Here is a 21,570-nt window from a genome sequence, read left to right as displayed (position 1 = left end):
GTTCCAGGCAAAAAGAACTGCATGTCACAGGCCCAGACATCAAACACTGTTACTAATTTAACCTCTAGCTACAATGCATATGATATTGATATTAAACAGGAAATGTGACTAGACAGGTAGGTAAGAGGTCAGTGAAGGGACAACTTCCTCAAAGTATCTCCAAATTCCTCCTAACCTTGGATAAAACCAAAATGTGTTCCCTAAATAATGGCAGAGTCAAGGCAGGATTCAGACACTAAAGAATTTTATGCATGAAAACAGCACATGAGTTAATATGAAATTGTGAAACAAAGAAATTATTTCACTATAATCATTTTATACTGAATTAAAAAATGAGGCTGCAACAATCATCTGGGAGCATCTACCCTCTAATTCAAGACTTTCTATTCTCCTACACATCTGTGTGTGTGTGTATCCATACACATGTACACAAACATATATGGACAACAATAAAGGATGCCATCTTTGCAAAAGAACAAGGAATACATTTGATAAGTTGTTTCATGAAAAATAAGAGAAAGGCTTATCATTTAAAGTTCTGAATGCTGTTAAACAATGCAAAGATTAAAATTATCATTAAAAGATTGGATTTTGAGAGGACATGCTTTGGATTCTTACCGTAAGCTAAGATAAAAGGACTCCAGCAAGATTTTGCCAACAGCTGGCAAATTGTGGGGAATCTTTGAATGATTGTATTTGAATCCTATAAAAGAAAATTATATTTGGTCAGTAGAAGGACACTACACAACTCAGAAAATACTGAACTGTCATTATAGGTTGAGAGAGCTTGAATGCTTCTTATTTCATGTGTATTTTACAAAAATAGGTGAAAAACAGATTAGAGAAGGTCTTTAAGTAAATAATTCTAATAAATTTTAACAAGCAATCACCATACTTTATCCTTAAACCAGCTCACTAAAACTAGGAATTACAGCAAGTTTAGAAAAATCAATTTTGTTGCAGAATTAACTTTATTTTGGGCTTCCCTGAGAGCTAGGTTGGTAAAGAATCCACATGCAATGCAGGAGACGCCAATTCGATTCCTGGGTTGGGAAGATCCGCTGGAGAAGGGATAGGCTTCAGTATTCTTGGCCTTCCTTTGTGGCTCAGCTGGTAAAGAATCTGCCTGTAATGTGGGAGACCTGGGTTTGATCCCTGGGTTGGGAAGACCCCCTGGAGAAGGGAACAGCTCATGAAATGAAAAGATGCTTACTCCTTGGAAGAAAAGTTATGACCAACCTAGACAGCATATTAAAAAGCAGAGACATTACTTTGCCAACAAAGGTCCGTCTAGTCAAGGCTATGGTTTTTCCAGTGGTCATGTATGGATGTAAGAGTTGGACTGTGAAGAAAGCTGAGCGTCAAAAAATTGATGCTTTTAAACTGTGGTGTTGGAGAAGACTCTTGAGAGTCCCTTGGACTGCAAGGAGATCCAACCAGTCCATCCTAAAGGAGATCAGTCTCCCGAGTGTTCACTGGAAGGACTGATATTAAAGCTGAAACTCCAATGCTTTGACTACCTGATCTGATGCGAAGAGCTGACTCATGAAAAGACCCTGATGCTGGAAAATATGGAAGGCAGGAGGAGAAGGGGACGACAGAGGATGAGATGGTTGGATGGCATCACCGACTCAATGGACATGAGTTTGGGTAAACTCCAGGAGTTGGTGACGGACAGGGAAGCCTGGCGGGCTGTGGTCCATGGGGTCGCAAAGAAATCGGACACAACTGAGCAACTGAACTGAACTTAACCCATTCCAGTATTCTGGCCTGGAGAATTTACCTTTAAATTTATATACTTTATCCTTAAACCAGCTCACTAAAACTAAGAATTATAGCAAGTTTAGGTAAAATCAATTTTGTTGCAGAATTAACTTTATTTTACTCATATTTAAGTCAAGAAAGGCCACTTGATTTAAAAATAACAAAGAGTGCTTAATAGTGAAAAAATTATAGGTGATTAATATCTATATAACACCATATCTTCATCCTGATTTTTTTAAATTCTAACATAATAAGAGAACTTCCTGAGTCAGCTCCAGTAGCACTATCTCAGGTAAGGTTTAGAAGGACAAGAACTCTGGAACTTGTAAAAAGAAATAAGAGAAAAAGAAAAAAGAAATAACAGCAGCCAAAACATACAGATATATATCTCTGTTTATTACTGTTGTGATTACTATACGCTAAATGACATCATACTTGTCTACAACAACCTAAAACCTAACACACAAAAAAATATCAACCAAACAGAAAACAGCCTAAGGTTCAAACATACACATGGCCCTTTTCCCACTTCTTTACTTTTCAAGAAAGTTCAAAAATGAAATAAGACCAAATTGGGATAATGTACACATAAGCTGAAATGATAAGCATTTCCTACTGCTGAAACAATAAATTCCTCACATATGTCTTAGCATCAGTGTCAGCCTTGGACTTTCCTGAATCACTTTAAGGTCAAGTTACAAAAGTCTTCTTAAAAAAGTTAGCATTAGTTGTTCATACACACTGCAACTTTTCTTCTACTTTCTAGACACATGAGAACTCACATCATCACTATGAATTATTTTCCAAATTTCCTACTTGCTCCTTTAAGGAAAGAAAATTTTAACACAAGAATACCTACATTAAATGATAATTAAATGATAATTTTGCTTCTCATTTTGAAATTAGAAAATAAGTATAATGTTTTCATAATATGAAAATGCACTAATTCACAAAAATACCTATTGCAATAAAACTACAAAATTTTATGTCAAAACAAAAACATCAAATTTGGACACAATAACTTACATAATAATAGTGAAGACACTCATAATCTTAATAGTCACAAGAAAAGTCCACTTAAAATATCTGGAAGAACAGATCTTAAATTTTATCATCTCTTAGTTGAGTCCATTTTAGAATAGAGTTGAGAAAAGAGTAAGCATTTCATCAAACTCTTCAATATTTAAGAGATACAAAGGCCTTTAAAAGAACCCCAATTATGACCTGACAACAAGTGTCAAAAGTCTTATTTATTTAAAAACAACTTGATTAGTCAGGAGATCTCATGTGACAATATAACTCATCAAGAAAGAAAAGACTGAAGTCATAATAAATCAGACACTAGCAAACCACTTCCTGTCTCCATTACTTACAGGTAATTTGTCTGTCTAATTCTTCAATATGTTAGGTCAAGACCACAAGTCCCTGACTGCATTCAGGCTTAGTGAAATCTGGTGAAGAGTTCCTGATGTCACAAAATAACATTATTACTTTACTTTGGTCCACTACTCACCATCTCTTTCAAGGTTTCATACATCTGCCTCAGGAACTCCTGGAACTGTGGCAGGTGAAGGCAGATGTCTCGCTGGGTTTCCAAAGTGGAGGCCTGAGTCCAGACAGAAAGCTTCTGCATCCAAAACTGATAATCAGAAGGAAGGCCTGCTGAGTCTTCAGCCATCTCAGAAAAAGGGGCGAAATATTGTGCCTTCACAGTGGCTGGCTACACACTGAAGAAAACAGTGAACATACGTCAACTCTGTAAGAAAGAGGGGGAAATAAAACATTTAAGAAAGAATCTTCTATCAGGGTCTTCACAATCACTGATGAGTTTTTACAGTGGATTACAAGGAGGATTACAACGGGCCGAAATAGCATGCCTTGCGTGAAGTCATCTTTGAGTTATTTTAAAATGTGTCACCCAGCTGTATCTCCAATTTTTACCATCTGAACTTTTTATCATGAGTAATATCATTACACTAAAAGTCATTATACCTCCATAGGCACATCGCTAATTATGTACAAAAAGCACAGCTGATAATACTTTATATCTTCTTTTTAAGACTGAGCTATTTTTAAATGTTCTGAATATGAAGTTCATCTGAGTATTTTAATGTAATGGGAAATCAAAAACATCCACGGAAGTTTCATAATAGTCTGCCTAAGAAATGTTTTTGAAGTTCTTATGTTTTATATGCATTTCTGGCTTCTCATTTAGGTGTAAAAAAAAAAATCTCTGGGCATTACTGTCTAATGAATTTTCTTCCTGGCTTCTCAATTCTTTGAAAAAAGTAAAATAATTCATTCCACATGCACGGATTTGAACAATCTGCTTAATTTATTTACAGACTGCTATATATGCTTGATTTCCATTCACAAGAAGAAATCATATTTTGGTAAAGTAAGATAAACTCTAATTATTGGGAAGGTATGGACAGGGAGGCCTGGCGTGCTGCGATTCATGGGGTCATAAAGAGTCGGACATGACTGAGCGACTGAACTGAACTGATATATGTTCTAAGTGACAGAAAATAAAAACTCATAAACCTGACTATACATCTGAAGAACATGTTAAAAAGAATGGTAGAGTTACATACACAGACCGCATGTGCCTCAGGCAGAGTCGGGTCAATAAACTCCAGGTGCCTCCCCACCATCCCAGCTCCTCGCCATCCACACCCCTGGGTGCACACGGGGGAGAGAATGGAAGGCAGCCTCCAGCAGGTGCCGGCTTTTACAGACGCCTACTTTCCTGGGGCAGGGATGATAGTCAGCTATCTAATTTCAAAAGACTACTCTGCAAGGGGTGAGTGAGTTTAAATCTTCAAAAGCAATCATTAACAGATAAAATGCTCCCAATTAAATGCCAAAAACATCAACAAAGGAGGTTTTCATTACTGAACAAGAAAGTAAGAAAAAAATAAGAAGGTGGTACAATTTGGCTACAGTGCAAAAGAAAAAAATCTAGACCAGGAAGATGAAAATTTTAAAACAGTACTAAAAATTTAGTTTTGAAAAGTACCATAAAGTTTTTTTTTTAAAGTTTAATAATAGAGAGAATATATGCATGCTATCAAATGGGACCTAATAGTCAAAAATCCAGACATCTGATTATTCTCTCCTATTATCTTCATCTAAGCCATCACCAATACCTGTTCATTCTAGTCCTAAAATAAATATTCATGCTTTCATTCGACCTCATTCATTTCTTTCCATTTCCACTGCTGCCATCCCACCCCATTCCTGTCTATTTCTTCCCTAGAGTCTTCTATCTGGTCCCACCTGTTCCTCTCCAATTCATTTTCTACACTGTCGACAAAAACAACTTTCCCAAATGCAAATCAGACCCACTCCTGCTTAAAATCTCTTCAATACTTTCCTTGGAAAGAAATCTCAACTTGCAGAAATTATCCCAGCTCCTTACCAGAGTCTCTAATAAGACCTTGATAAGCAGAGCTCCAGCACACCCGCCCACCTCCTATGTTGCCTCTGCCCAGCTGACCAGAGTCCAGTCAAGGCCTGGCATCTATTTACCAACATATGAAACCCTGCTTCCAGGTTTTTCTGCTGATTCCTCCACAGCTCTTGGCAAATCAGTTAATTACTCTGGGCATTTATTTGTTCACTCACTTACTGTCTCCTCTACTGGTAAATACATTCTCTGCTGTCCTTGAATTTAGCCCTTGCATGGCCAATAATAAGTGTTGAATGAGGGAATATTTTTCGACGTATAGTTCTAAGCTAAGTGTTATAACAAAATGCTTTTTCCAGATAGAGCAATTTTCAAAAGGTAACTCCCCCCAAAAAGAAAATTTGAAGGTATTTTTAATATTATTTATGTAAAACTTAATTATTAATATCCCATTTTATAACTACAGTAATAATAGCTTAAATATACAATTACTATACTTTTGGTAATACATTAAATACTTTTTGCAAACTAGCTAACTTAATCCTCACAACAACCCTGTGAAATGGGTACTACTATCTTCATTTTAGGGAGGCGCAGGGAGATTATGTAATTGCCCAAATAAAGATTATGTAAAAGCCAAAGGAAGTAACTGTTAGTAAATAGCAAAGCTATGGTTGTAGAATTTGAATTTAAGGAGTTCAACTCTAAAGTCTATGCCCTTAAACAAAGAAATAAACTGAAGAAACAAATCGATGAATTTCTGACATGTTTCACATGGCTGTAGATGTGAGTCAGTTTAGATATTTGAGGACATCAAACTGAAAAACTTTTTGAAAGAAGAGACAAGAAAATATTTAACAAAATTACAAACAACCTTCAGTTAGCAATGGGAATGGATCTGATTTAACTGGAAAAGGCTTTAGAGATCATGCAGTGTAGTGGTCTGGATGCTGTTTCACCGCCTGTCTGGGGAGGGGCGGCAGTGGGAGCAGCGTGAGGGCAGTGACTGTGAAATGGGTGGTGCTCCGGCTGTGATGGTAACAGTAAGCGTGCTCCTGACATTTCGTATCCCAGAGTCAAGGACACTGAACACACTGCATGCACTGCAACAGCAGCTCAAAAAGGAAAATGGTCTTCCCCCAAAGGCCAGTGACGCCCCAGTTGAGAAATGCTGACCTAATTTGAACATTCTGGAAAGGACAGCTGTCGGTTTTGTCCGTTTACTGTTCCTCCTCCATTTTCAGTTATAACATCTTACTCTTCCTTTAGGAAAGTCTCTCTCTTACATTCCCCAAGTCTTGGCAGATCCTTTAACCATTTTATGGTACCTATGCCATCAAGCCAAGGAGTGAGAGGATGATTCAAATTTAACAAAGTAGACTCTCTGCTGGGAATCTGAATCTTCAGTAGATTGTGATAAGGATAGAATTAAGTCATCCAAAGAGTCTCTTGATCTAGATCTCTATGCATGTCCTTAACAAACTATGAGTTTTCAGCCTTCTCTTTGATTCTGCCGGTTATCCAGGAGCCTTCCAATATTAATAGTTTTGCTTAAATTAACCACTGTTGGTTTCTGTGATTTTTAACACAAGAACACAAACTGATATCTCTGATGTTATACAATATCTGATACAAACTGATACCAGACAGTCGGCTGCAGACAACACACCTTTGCAGAAAGAAGAGGAATTCAGAACTGCTACTAGGCCAAGCCAGGTAAAATGGCAGTGAAACTCCTGTTCATATTATGGAAATGGAAACCAGAAGTCCATGCAAGAAGGTAATACAGATCAATGAGGCATCACCTTCACACAAGGGCCCTGAATCATTAAGATATTCTAGTAGGAATGGCTAAGTGAAACCACTGGACTATCAAAACAGACAAACATCTGATGATTTGCAGAGAACCCCACTTTCCAGATGAGGGGTCAATGGATCTTAGTCAGTGATATTAGGTTGTCATAAACATAATCAAGTGGTTACTCCAACTCAAGGTGCACTTTTAGATGAGAGTCCTGACTGGGGCAAATTAATACCCTTGGCACCTAGAATTCAGTTATGAAGCTGGTATCTCCATTTCTCCATGGGGATAAACTGAGGATATGAGAAAGCAGTTGCCTGCCTCAGAGCTATCAACTCCAGATACAGCACATTTCACTGGTCTACCACAGTGAAGATACCAGGCTGACAGAACCTGGAAAGTACAAAGATGCAGGTGCTTTGTCTGTATTCCATATGGTGGGATACAAATTCCATGAACATACAGGGTCTGCCACTTCAGAAGTTTCTTATAATCCAATGATCTGTGTCAGATGAGAATGTGTCCTTTCAAATGAGGATACACAAGAATCTAGTACCAGAGGTTGCCTCCATTGTGGAGACTGAGGTAGTTGGATGGTAAGTGCAAGAAAGGAAATCTCCTTTTCTGTAATTTTACTGTACACTTTTTTGCACTTTTTCAATTTAATGCCATATGTACTAGTTACTGACTCAAAATAATAAGCAAACAAAAATAAGCTGAATGATAACTGCTGTACCTACCTTACACCCGCTAAGAGGCAAAATGCTTGGCTGATACCTCTGGGATTCTGAAGGTAACATGTACTACATGGGTTTCAGACCACTCATTGGCTTATCCATTTGCCGGAAAAAGAGAAAATATGGGTTGGAACCAGAGCAACAATCACTGCACACCTTATCTGTCCATACTGAAGTGCTCTGCCACTCAGCTATGACCCAGCTCTGGTCAGCAATGACACCCTATGCTCTTGAAAGCCAGTGTGGAAGATCTGGATTATGGAAAAAGCTTATAGCAGCCCTCAGTGACTGGACTGATCTCCAAGCCACAAAGCTGGGTGTACCCAGCAGCACTCTATCATCATGTGCAAATCATGGTCAAAATGCATGAATGAGGTTTCTGGAGGCTATCTGTATACATCTTGCTTGTTATGTCATATAACTTTTAAAAATTCCCTTCTCTTTAATTTCCCCTTCTACTACTGCATATATAAAGTACATTATTAGTGGGTAGATTTGCTAAAAATCTATAATTTACGGAAAATAACAAAGATGGGAAGAGGAATTGACATTATCCAGAACTCCTGGACTTCAACCTAAATGCATTAACCAGGCATTACTTTGAATTATCTCCCTTTTTGGAAGGAAGAAAGAGCTAAATTATGTTAGCGGAAAGTGTTTTAAAAATTCTGTGTATGGAAAGCAATAGGTTTGAATGTCCTGAGTAACCAATATAAGACAGTGGATATATCTGTTGTTTTTGCCCCCCAACACCCTATCCTGTTCTTTTAATGTATAGTCAGCCCTCCTTATCTGCAGGTTCTGCATCCATATGGATAGAAAAAAATTTTAATTTCAGAAGTTTCCAAAAAACAAAACTTGAATTTACCATGCACCCACTACTATATTACATAACTTTTATCTTATATGTACAACTATTTATATAGCATTGACATTGTATTGTAAAGTAATCTAGAAATGATTTAAAGTATATGGAAGAATATGTACAGGTTATATGCAAGTATTATGCCACTTTATATGAGGGAGTTGAGCATTTGTGGATTTGGGTATCTGTGAGGGTCCTGGAATAAAGCCCTTGGAGACGTAGAGGGACAACTACATGTGCGGCTCACTTTCGCTCTGAAGAACTGCCCTTCTCTTCTGCATAGTTTTAATGAGACTAAGGTTTGCCTCCTCAGAACTGGGAGAGTTACATGGGTCTAACAGATACAACTAACAACTAGGAAATACACTATACAGATAAAACAAGTTTGTGTACTTTTTATCTGACATAAACCATATACTTTCACCCAATAAGGAGAGTAATTTATAATGATCTCACTTAAAACACAAATTATGGGGCACAAGTGAAATTCTGTTTATGATGTTTATTTCTTCTTTTTTGTTGTTGTTCAGTGAGTATGTTTTAGCATACAAAAAAGTATAGAAAACAGCCAAATGTGCCCTATGTACCCTTAACCAGTTCAAACAATTATCAAGATTTTCCATTTTTAAAGCAAAGCACAGATACCATATCACTTTACTCAAACTACCTTGATTTATATCTTTTTTTAAAAGACTTTTAAAAAAAGAAACTTAACTACATCCCTTTCATATCCAATAAAGCCACCAATAATATCTAATAGCCCTTCTATGTTCAGATTTCTTAAAAAGTTCCCTTTATATTTGGATTGTTTATATTACAATCCAAACAACATCAACACATTGCATGCAGTCAATACTGATATCTTTCCTTTCACCTGTAACAAAACAATGTAAATCTCTAACCTGTAACAAGTACCCCACTTCTATTTGTTCTAACCTTTTCATTTAACCCCTGGAGAAACCAATACATATGACCTACAGAATTTCTCACACTTGTACATTTAGCATTCCTGTGGTATTGTGTAATGTGTTTTGTTCTCTTCTTTATTGCTTATAAACTGATCTAGAGGGTTCATTAGATTCAGAGTGAGTTCCTTTGCAAGAATATTTCACTTGTGGATTTGTGTACTTTGAATTAATTGAGAAGGTATACATAATATTTGGTAGTTTCACATATCATAATGTTGAAACTGATGAGTGGTTTCAGGTATTATCAACCAAGTCCATCCATTATAAAGTTCACCACCACTTTTTGCTTAATGGCTTTAGAATCCACTGATGATATTTTAGGTCCATTAGAGGATGATAAGTACTAATTTTTATAATTTTATCCATTCTCCTGTGTTTATATTTCTCGATGTTTAGAAAATGTTTTCCTTGAAACTCCAATGTACGTCTCTGCAATCCTGTGAAACTGACAAAAGTACTGCTAACTTTTCTCACTTTTAGTAGCACAGGTCCTCTTCTAGGTTCTAGCTTCTCAAGAAATGGCAATGCCCTGAGGTTGAAAAACTGCAGCAAAATGTCTGCTCAGAACTTAGGACTTGTCTTCATCCCAAGATCTTAAACCCTTGACTTGTGAGTACATTCACAGTTATCCAACACCTTCCAAATATGTTTTATCAGGCTCTTCTCAGTTCAGTTCAGTCCTCAGTCGTGTCTGACTCTTTGCGACCCCATGAATCACAGCACACCAGGCCTCCCTGTCCATCACCAACTCCTGGAGTCTACCCAAACCCATGTCCATCGAGTCAGTGATGCCATCCAGCCATCTCATCCTCTGTTGTCCCGTTCTCTTCCTGCCCCCAATCCTTCCCAGCATTAGGGTCTTTTCCAATGAGTCAACTCTTTGCATGAGGTGGCCAAAGTATTGGAGTTTCAGCTTCAGCATCAGTCCTTCCAATGAACACCCAGGACTGATCTCCTTTAGGATGGACTGGTTGGATCTCCTTGCAGTCCAAGGGACTCTCAAGACTCTTCTCCAACACCACAGTTCAAAAGCATCAATTCTTCAGCACTCAGCTTTCTTTATAGTCCAACTCTCACATCCACACATGACTACTGGAAAATCTATAGCTTTTACTGGACGAACCTTTGTTGGCAAAGTAATGTCTCTGCTTTTTAATATGCTATGTAGGTTGGTCACAGATTTTCTTTCAAGGAACAAGCATCTTGTTAATTTCATGGCTACAGTCACCATGTGTAGTGATTTTGAAGCCCCCAAAAATAAAGTCTCTGACTGATTTCACTGTTTCCCCATCTATTTGCCATGAAGTGATGGAACAGGATGCCATGATCTTAGTTTCCTGAATGTTGAACTTTAAGCCAACTTTTTCACTCTCCTCTTTCACTTTCATCAAGAGGCTCTTTAGTTCTTCTTCACTTTCTGCCAAAAGGGTGGTATCACCTGCATATCTGAGGTTACTGATATTTCTCCTGGCAATCTTGATTCCAGCTTGTGCTTCATCTAAACCAGCATTTCTAATGACATATTCTGCGTATAAGGTAAATAAGCAGGGTGACAATATACAGCCTTGATGTACTCCTTTCCTGATCTGGAACCAGTCTGATGTTCCATGTTCAGTTCTAACTGCTGCTTCTTGACCTGCATACAGATTTCTCAGGAGGCAGGTCAGCTGGTTTGGTATTCCCGTGTATTGAAGAATTTTCCACAGATTGTTGTGATCCACACAGTCAAAGGCTTTGGTGTAGTCAATAAAGCAGAAGTAGATGTTTTTCTGGTATTCTCTTGCTTTTTCTATGATCCAGTGGATGCTGGCAATTTGATCTCTGATTCCTCTGCCTTTTCTAAATCCAGCTTGAATATCTGGAAGTTCAAGGTTCATGTACTGTTGAAGCCTGGCTTGGAGAATTTTGAGCATTACTTTACTAGCGTGTAAGATGAGTGCAATTGTGCGGTAGTTTGAACATTCTTTGGCATTGCCTTTCTTTGGGACTGGAATGAAAACTGACCTTTTCCAGTCCTGTGGCCACTGCTGAATTTTCCAAATTTGCTGGCATACTGAGTGCAGTACTTTAATAGCATCATCTTTTAGGATTTGAAACAGCTCAACTGGAATTTCATCACCTCCAATAGCTTTGTTTGTAGTGATGTTTCCTAAGGCCCACTTGACTTTGCATTCCAAGATGTCTGGCTCTAGGTGAGGGATCACACCATCATGGTTATCTGGGCAGTGAAGATCTTTTTTGTACAGTTCTTCTGTATATTCTTGCCACCTCTTCTTAATATCTTCCGATTCTGTTAGGTCCATACCATTTCTGTCCTTTATTCTGCCTAACTCTGCGTGAAAAGTTCCCTTGGTACCTCTAATTTTCTTAAAGAGATCTATCTCTAGTCTTTCCCTTTCTATTGTTTTCCTCTATTTCTTTGCACTGATCGTTAAGGAAGGCTTTCTCATCTCTCCTTGCTATTCTTTGGAACTCTGCATTCAAGTGGGTATATCTTTCCTTTTCTCCTTTGCCGTTAGCTTCTCTTCTTTTCTCAGCTATTTGTAAGGCCTCCTCAGACAATCATTTTCCCTTTTTGCATTTCTTTTTTGGGGGGATGGTCTTGATCACTGCCTCCTGTACAATGTCACAAACCTACGTCCACAGCTCTACAGGCCCTCTGTCTATCAGATCTAATCCCTTGAATCTATTTGTCACTTCTACTGTATAGTCTTAAGGGTCATTTAGGTCATACCTGAATGGTCTAGTTTTTCCCTACTTTCTTCAATTTCAGTCTGAATTTGGCAATAAGGAGTTCATGATCTGAGCCACAGTCAGCTCCCAGTCTTGTTTTTGCTGACTATATAGAGCTTCTCCATCTTTGACTGCAAAGAACATAGTCAATCTGATTTCAATATTGACCATCTGGTGATGTCCAGTTTAGAGTCTTCTCATGCTGTTGGAAGAGGGTGTGTGCTATGACCAGTGTGTTCTTTTGGCAAAACTCTGTTAGTCTTTGACTTGCTCCATTTTGTACTCCAAGGACCAATTTGCCTGTTACTTCAGGAATCTCTTGACTTCCTACTTTTATATTTCAGTCACCTATAATGAAAATGACATCTTTTGGGGTGTTAGTTGTAGAAGGTCTTGAAGGTCTTCATAGAACCATTCAGCTTCTTCAGCATTACTGGTTGGGGCATAGACTTGGACTACTGTGATATTGAATGGTTTGCCTTGGAAACAGAGATGATTCTGTCATTTTTGAGACTGCATCCAAGTACTGCATTTCAGACTCTTGTTGACTATGATGGCTACTCCATTTCTTCTAAGGGATTCTTGCATTCCCAGTAAATCTTTAATGCAATTTTAGTTGATGAGTGGGAGTGTATTCCCTCCCTGTTGTTTGATCTGAGGCCAAACTATGGTGGAGGTAATGAAGATAATAGCGACCTCCTTCAAAAGGTTTCATACACTACTGCCCTCAGCAACCCCAACACTGCAGCAAACCACCACCAACCCACACCTCTGCCGGAGACTCCTGGACACTCATGCAAGTCTGGGTCAGTCTCTTGTTGGGTCACTGCTCCTTTCTTTATTTTGGGGGGCTCCAAAATCACTGCAGATGGTGACTGCAGCCATGAAATTAAAAGATGCTTGCTCCTTGGAAGAAAATCTATGACCAACCTAAACAGTATATTAAAAAGCACAGACATTACTTTGCCAACAAAGGTCCGTCTAGTCAAAGCTATGGTTTTTCCAGTAGTCATGTATGGATGTAAGAGTTGGACTATAAAGAAAGCTGAGCACCAAAGAATTGATGCTTTTGAGCTGTGGTGTTGGAGAAGACTCTTGAGAGTCCCTTGGACTACGAGGAGATCCAACCAGTCCATCCTAAAGGAAATCAGTCCTGAATATTCATTGGAAGGACTGATGCTGAAGTTGAAACTCCAATACTTGGGCCACCTGATGCAAATAACTGACTCATTGGAAAAGACCCTGATGCTGGAAATGACTGAAGGCGGGAGGCTAAGGGGATGACAGAGGATGAGATGGTTGGATGGTAACACCGACTCAATGAATATGAGTTTGAGCAAGCTCCATAAGTTGGTGATGGACAGGGAAGCCTGGGGTGCTGCAGTCCATGGGATTGCAAAGAGTCAGACAAGGCTTAGCGACTGAACTGAACTGAATATATACACTAATTAGAGAATTGAAAACTATACTTTTGATTGATATCAAATCCTTGATATTGCCCCCAATGTAAATCCTTGGCTTTCTTACAATCCTGCTGAGTATATATGCCCTCACATGGATATCTCTGCCTATTTTAATTTCATACAAACAACTAATGAACTTTTGTTTAGTATCTTTTATTTAAGAGCATAAAAGAAAGGTGGATGTTCAATGACATTTCCTCAAAACTCAGGATTTTATCAAGCATTTTCCACACACACAAACCCCCCAATATATACTAATGTAGCAAAAGCAAAGGGCATAGAAAGTTATAAGGAAATCTCCCTTTTCATTTCTTAAATATACAGAATCAAATCATGTTTTCACCTTCTCCACATACGGAGAGTAAAATTAACAGTAACTGTTAGTCTCAGTTTATGTTTCCCAAAGAAAATAAAATCAGCTGCAGAAATTCTTATGTAGATTGAACTAAAGTAACAGTCCTATAAGCAGAGAGACCCGGACATCTGAATAGAAGTGACTAACCTGTGAAAGACTCCCATGTGCTTGTTCATGTCCCTGTTTCCTGCTAATCAGAGGAAAGCAGGAGGTGGGAGGGGAAGGAACAAAGTGGCAAGGGAAACCAGCCTTGGCGTCCTTCAAACATCTGAGATACTGAAAAGAGTGACAGTCCAAATGTCTCAGGTTTGGATCAAGGGCATTTGTCCTTTCCCTCTCATTTATAAACTGGTCAAAAGTTACTTTGTTGCTTGCTAAAGAACTTTTTTATGAACTCAAATCACCATGGCACAAAGATACTCTGTAGCCCAACCACTGTCTATAACCATTCATACTGAAAGTTGCCAAATTGACGGGGGCTCAGACTCAAAGTATAGCAGGTGAAAGAGGTAATACTTTAGGGCTGTAAGTTCCCCACTTGGGTTGGCTTCTTTAGAAAAGTTTCCCATGTAGCTCAGTCAGTAAAGCATCTGCCTGCAATGCGGGCAACCTGGGTTCAATTCCTAGGTCAGGAAGTTCCTCTGGAGATGGAAATGGCAATCCACTTCAGTATTCTTGCCTGAAGAATCCCATCAACATAGGAAACTAGCAGCCTACAGTTCATGAGATCACAACAGTCTGACACGACTTAGTGCTATCTTTCTTTCTTCTTTGGAAAAAAGGATATAACCAAAAATTTCATAGAAATGTCTATACAAGGTATGAGGAATTCACCAAGCATAATTCATTAGATTGGAAGAAGGAAATAAAAGCATCAAAACACTTAAGCACTGTTGGGAGAAAGGTAACAAAACATGAAAAAACAAATGTGATAGACTGGAGCAAAGTTCATTAAAAATAAAAACATTTCCCTTAATGTAGTAATCAAGAAGTGTTAAGAACCTGGCAAGAGACTGCCCTAAAACAGTGGTTCTCAAATTATCTTTCAGAAAGCAATGTAGGCTGCTAAAGTTGCATGTTAACACCTGAGTATTTATGCAGCCCCAATGTCAAGGAGCCACAGGCAGGGATGCACTGGGTTGAGTCTACCACAGTGCTAGGACCAGTGATCACTAGCGATGTGAGCAACTTCAGCCTCTTGTTTAATATTATGTGACATTATTTTCCTCTCCTAAGTTATTAAGTTTCAGGGTGAAAAAATACACAATCTATAATCTAACCTGTGATATTCTGGCCCTCAATTAGCATTGCTACTAAATGACATTTTCACATCTCATATGGCAGTTCCATCTAGAGATATTCTAGAGCTTAGGCGGAGAGGAAGTGGAGGAGGGGTGTATTGGGAGTTAAGGATTAACAGATATAAACTGTTACATACAGAATGTACAAAAAACAAGATCCTACCATATAGGGCAGGTAACTATATTCAGTATACTGTGATAAACCACAATGGAATAGAATATGAAAAAGAATAAATATATATGTATGTGTACGTGTGTGTGCGTGTATAACTGAATCGTGTTGCTGTGTAGCAGACATTAACACGACACTGTAAATCAACTATACTTGAATAAAATTTTAAAAAAAAACTTTTTTAAAAGCTCAACATCACTAATCATTAGGTAAAGGCAAATCAAAACCACCATGAGATATTACTTTATACCCCTTAGGCTGGCTATCACTAAAAAAACAAAAAATAGCAAGTGCTGGTGAGAATGGGGAGAAACTGGAACCTCAACTGCTAGTGGAAATGCAAAATAGTATTGCTGTGTAAGAATGGTATGGTGGTTCCTTTTAAAAAATCAGACACTGAATTACCATCTGACCCACTTCTATATACATACCCAAAATAATAGAAAGTAGAGACTCAAACAGATAATTTTTTCCTCATACTCATAGCAGCATACCCAACAGCCAAAAGGTATAAACCACCCAAATATTCACCAAAGTTGGATGGATAAACTAAATATATAAATATATACAGTGAAATATCATTCAATCATAAAAAGGAAGGAGCTTCTGATACATATATGGATGAACCCTGAATCCATATCATGTTAACATTATGTTAGGAGGAATAAGCCAGACACAAAAGGACAAATACTATATGATCTCACTAATAGGAGATACTTACAGAGTTGTCAAACTCATAGAGGCAGAAAATAGAGTGGCGGCTGTCGGGGGCTGAGAGAAATGGAGAAGGCAGGGATTTACTGTTTAATGGGTGAACAGTTTCAGACGGGGAGATGAGATATTCCAGAGGTGAATGGTGGTGACGGCTGCCCAACAATGAGAATGTAATTCAGGGCTGCCGAACTGTACACTTGTTAAAAATGGCTAAAATGATAAATTTTATGGTTTGTATATTTTACCACAATTAAAAAAAAAAAAAAAAGAATAGACCGGCAGTGACTCCAGTCAAAGCTGAGGTAGGACCTGGAGCACATCCTGCATCCCAGTCATGCCCTCCCACCAAAGCCCCCTCCCTCAGAATAATTCCATAAACACTGCTGGTTGCCCATCCAGTAGCCCTAACCTCTCTACTGCTTCTTTGCTAAGAGAATCAGTTTTGTCCAGAAATCTCATAGCTATTGAGTCTCGGGGAAAGCTGGGATCTTCCCAAATACCAGGGGTGAATCTTTTGTTTTTTTAATTGATGGATAATTGCTTTACAGAATTGTGTTGGTTTCTGCCAAACATCAACATGAATCAGCCATAGGTATACACAGGTCCCTCCCACCCCATCCCACTTCCTCCAGGAAGTTCCCTCCAGTTCGAGTTCCCTGAGCCATACAGCAAATTCCCATTGGCTATCTATTTTACATATGGTAATGTAAGTTTCCATGTTACTCTCTCCACACATCCCACCCTCTCCTTCCTCCCCAACCCTCCTCCCCCATATCCATAGGTCTATTGTCTGTGTGTGTCTCCACTGCTGCCCTGAAAATAATTTCATCAGTCCCATCTTTCTAGATTCCATATATATGTGTCAGAATATGATATTTGTTTTTCTTTTTTAGACATACTTGACTCTGTATTATAGGCTGTAGGTTCATCCACCTCATTAGAACTGACTCAAATGCACTCCTTCTTATGATTGAGTAATATTCTATTGTATATATCTACCATAGCTTCTTTATCCTTCATTAGTCAATGGACATCTAGGTTGCTTCCATGTCCTAGTTATTGCAATTAGAGCTGTGATGAACAGTGGGATACATGTGTCTTCTTCAATTTTGATTTCCTCAGGGTATATGCCTAATAGTGGAATTGCTGGGTCATATGGTGGTTTTATTCCTAATTTTTAAAGGAGTCTCCATACTGTCTTCTGGGCTTTCCTGGTAGCTCAGCTGGCAAAGAAGCCACCTGCAATGCAGGAGACCCCAGTTCGATTCCTAGATCAGGAAGTTCCCATGAGAAGGGATAGGCTACCCATTCCAATATTCTTGGGCTTCTCTGGTGACCTAGATGGGTAAAGAATGTGCCTACAATACAGGAGACCTGGGTTTGATCCCTGAGTTGGAAAGATCCCCTGGAGGAGGGCATGGCAACCCACTCCACTATGCTTGCCTGGAGAATCCCCATGGAGAGGCGCCTGGTGGGCTGCAGTGTGGGGGTCACGGAGTCAAACATGACTGAGCAACTAAGCACAGCGTATACCGTCCTCCACAGCGGCCGTGTCAATTCACATTCCCACCAGCAGTGCAAGAGCCTTCCCTTTCCTCTACACCTTCTCAATAGCATTTGCTGTTTGTAGACATTTTGATGATGGCCATTCTGACCAGTATGAGGTGATACCTCATTGTAGTTTTGATTTGTATTTCAATAATAATGAGCAATGCTTGAGCATCTTTTCATGTGTCTATTAGCCATCTGTATGTCTTCTTTGGAGAAATGTCTGTTTAGGTCTTTTTCTCACTTTTTGATTGGGTTGTCTGTTTTTCCAGTATTTACTTATATGAGCTGCTTGCATATTTAGGAAATTAATCCTTTGTCAGTTGTTTCATTTGCTATTATCTTCTCGCCAGGGGTGACTCTTGATTAATGAGACCAGTGGATCTCAACATTTTGTTCTCAGACTCCCCTTTATAGTCATACACATCACTGAGGGCATTACTGACAACAACTCTTATTTATGTGAGATACATATCAATATTTACCACATTAGAGATTAAAACTAAGAAAAATTTAAAACTCAAGAATATACTCCACTAGCTGCCAGAGCAATGACATCACCATAAATCAACAACTCTTAACAACTCTACTGTAGACTAGTGAGAAAATTGGAGTAAGAAACACAAATGATGTTTTAGCACTACTATGAAAAATAGTTTTGCCCTCATCAGTCTTCTGAAAGTTCTCAGAGATACCCAACATCACATTTTAAGAATGGCTGGTGTATTCCAGTCATGGTATTTCCATTTGCCTTCCAACTAACTATAGAAATGGGCACTGGTATACAACTCTGGACAATAAGAACTGAGCTTCCACTGGAGAACATTAGTGGATAAGTTAACTTTTTCCCGTATTATACGCTGCAATCTTTATGTGACAACAACAGCAGTAGTTACCTAGGGATTCAAGGAGTAAGTAACCTAACGTGCTGCAAACAGTAAAGCAGAAAGGTGGACCTGGGTCCCCTCACTAGCACAGCTAAGGGAATGGAGTAGCCAACCTTGGAATTTTCCTTAGGGTTTAAGCCACCTTTCATTGGGTTTTCTTACAGTCAAATGTGTCCTCACCGGCACATCTCCTCAGAACCTAGTTTGCTGAACACATTCTGAAAACCAAGGCTATATATGTAACTGGCACACAGTAGAAGTTCAATAAATATTTGTTGAACAAATGTGTGAATAAATAAGTACACAAACAAATCCACTAAGGCTGCCATAGAGGAGAGACTCAGATAAAATGCTGGCTTTGGGGCTGACAGAGAGACATGCAGTTCCCATATTGTCAACTTTTAAAATGAAGCTCGCTATAAATCTCATAGTATCAAAAATGGCTGCGTATTATAGACCTGTCAGGGTGGCCAAAAGGTTTTGAAATTATGAAATTACTTTCATCTGGTCTGCACAATCTCCAAGTATGAGAGGTAAGTCTACATTTGCCAAACATAGACCATAACCTACTCAGTGGCAACCTGATAAAAAGCACTGGTTTTTTTTTTCCCCCATTTTCCCTGAGTATGAATCAACCGAAGTCACCTCTCCCATGAAATATGCACTGCACAAAGATTTACAGACAGAAGGCTAGAAAACAGTGTTTATGGAAGACGGAAAAGACACAAATATCTAGCCTCCAGTCAATGTCACTAACTATGGGTACAGTGGCCTTATCTAACTCCTTAAAACCTTCATTAAACATAATCAAATATAAAGTTAAGAAATTTATGCTCAACTATGCTTAAACTTGTCAATGTTCTTCCTCTTCCTTACTAAAACCCTGATACCAATAGTCTCAATTTACTTTTTAATGTTTCTTTGCTTCATTACTTTAAGCAGCATTGATAAATTTGTCCATGTATTTGTAGCTTTCTTTAAAAAATTTCACAATAAAATATTCTTGCTCCCATAAAGTGCTTATGAAAGAAACAAATGATACACTTTTTCCTGTTAAAACAATGAGGTTTTAAGAAAAATTCCACTAGGAGGAGCTGGCTTTTTCTCTGTTGAGTCAGGAGTGTTTTGTCTCTGAGACACTCTAATCAAAAACACAGACCTGAAATTTGCAGATAATTTCAAACAAACCCCAATCATAAACAAAACCTGGACCAAAGAAATCAGAGGAGGCAACTGCAATCCAGGTGCAGAGTGTACATACTCTTCACTCATTTTTGCAAAGAATTAAGGAAATTTAACCTAGCAGATAACTTTCTGGGGGGTTATCCATTCTCCCATCCATGCCCCAAGCCACGTGGGAAAACGAGCTGCTCTCTGGATATGGCCTCCAAATAGAAACATCCCTTTAGGACTGCTTGCCTTTGAAGCTGCTCAGATAGAAACCCCTGACCTTGTTTTCCATCAGAGCAGCAAGGACCTATCACTGGGACTTGAGAAATATCAGTCTTCCCACATACATTCTGTTAGAAATAGTGGTGACTTAACTTTCATTGCATTCTTGTCCTCAATTCACTTAACTGACAGTAAGACTGTGAGCTTTCTGTGAGACAGGAAGAAAAACGGGCTGAGGAGCACATTAGATGTTAAAATATTAAAATCTTCTTGCCTTTGTCATTAGTAACTTGGCTCCAAGTTATTTCTGCCTCTTTCCATCCTTGGTTCTACTCATAATTTATTACTAAACAAACAAAAACAAATAAAAAATTCCACATATTTATTGGAAAACTACCATATGACAGGAACTCTAAAAACACTGCAAATAAAAAGATGGCAGCATTCCCATTTCCTCTCAAGCAACCCATGGCTAATGAGGAAATCATGAACTGCAAACAGATAAAACATAATCCTTTCTGGGAAGGGCTGGGAGAGAAGAAAACATGGAATGCTGCAGACAGCATCAAAAAGGGTCACCCCAGCCAGCAAGAAACAGCAATCACTCACTCTCTCATTCACACATATTATTTACATTTTCACCTCTGTTTGGTTTTCAGCATCTAAAAGTAGTGCTACTTGACACCAAGACAAACACAACAGCAAGCTCTGATGTCTTAAGACACTATTTAGTTAGAACTGTGGGCATTCAGGTGTTTGGAAACAATTGAATTCTTAAAATTACCATCAAAATAAAAAATAAAACGTGAAAACCTTGTAAAGAACCATGGCATCCTAATAAATCCCACCTGCTTAATCCCACTCATCTTTTTGGGGCTGCAAGCCTCTGAAGGAGGAGTTTAAATGATTGTATGCTGTGGGTCACTGAACTCAAACAGAAAAGCATTTTTGTGGTTAGCTTTTAGTACTATGTAAAACCAATATCTCACTTTGTTTCCTTTAAACCTTCAGCCCATGTGACCTCCAGTTAAGATGACACGTAAATTCACTCTTTGATAGATCCCCTCTACTCCAAACACAGCAAAGAGAGAGGAAACAAGAAAAGAAAACCAAGAGGATGCAAGCAAGTTCAAAAACAATATAAAAATTTCTCTCTAATAGATATGAGGTAGAAACAGAGTGGAGTAAATCCTCAGAGTTAAAGCCTTTAGCCTCCTAAGCTCAGGATCCAAAAACAAGCACTGTAACTGGAAGCATGAAACCTACAAAATTTGGTGGTGGTTGTTCAGTTGCTCAGTTGAGTCCAACTCTGTGATCCCATGGACAGCAGCATGCCAGGCTTCCTTGTCCTTCACTATCTCCCGGAGTTTGCTCAAACCATAACCCGCAAAGGACAGAGTCAGACCTAGCATCCTACCTGAGGCAGAGTTGGAGGTGAAACTGGAGGAAGGCTCCTCCATT

The 21,570-nt window shown here is 38.7% G+C and overlaps 1 protein-coding gene across 5 annotated transcripts in view; it reads right to left on the bottom strand.

Moving 5' to 3' along the window:
• The window catches only part of FANCC (FA complementation group C), a 303,623-nt gene that overhangs the window by 191,024 nt on the left and 91,029 nt on the right, over positions 1-21,570 (bottom strand). For all 5 annotated transcript variants that reach the window (XM_043927161.1, XM_043927163.1, XM_043927164.1 and 2 more), the window contains exons 3-4: positions 3,278-3,520; positions 619-703 (exon numbers count right to left, since the gene is read on the bottom strand). In XM_043927161.1, the coding sequence (XP_043783096.1) occupies positions 619-703; positions 3,278-3,442 (250 nt within the window). In that variant the 5' untranslated portion in view covers positions 3,443-3,520. The remainder of the gene's footprint in view (positions 1-618; positions 704-3,277; positions 3,521-21,570) is intronic.

The sequence above is a fragment of the Cervus elaphus genome, chromosome 16 (genome assembly GCF_910594005.1).
Source record: "Cervus elaphus chromosome 16, mCerEla1.1, whole genome shotgun sequence".
Taxonomy (NCBI): domain Eukaryota; kingdom Metazoa; phylum Chordata; class Mammalia; order Artiodactyla; family Cervidae; genus Cervus; species Cervus elaphus.
This window is presented reverse-complemented; position numbering and strand designations above follow the sequence as displayed.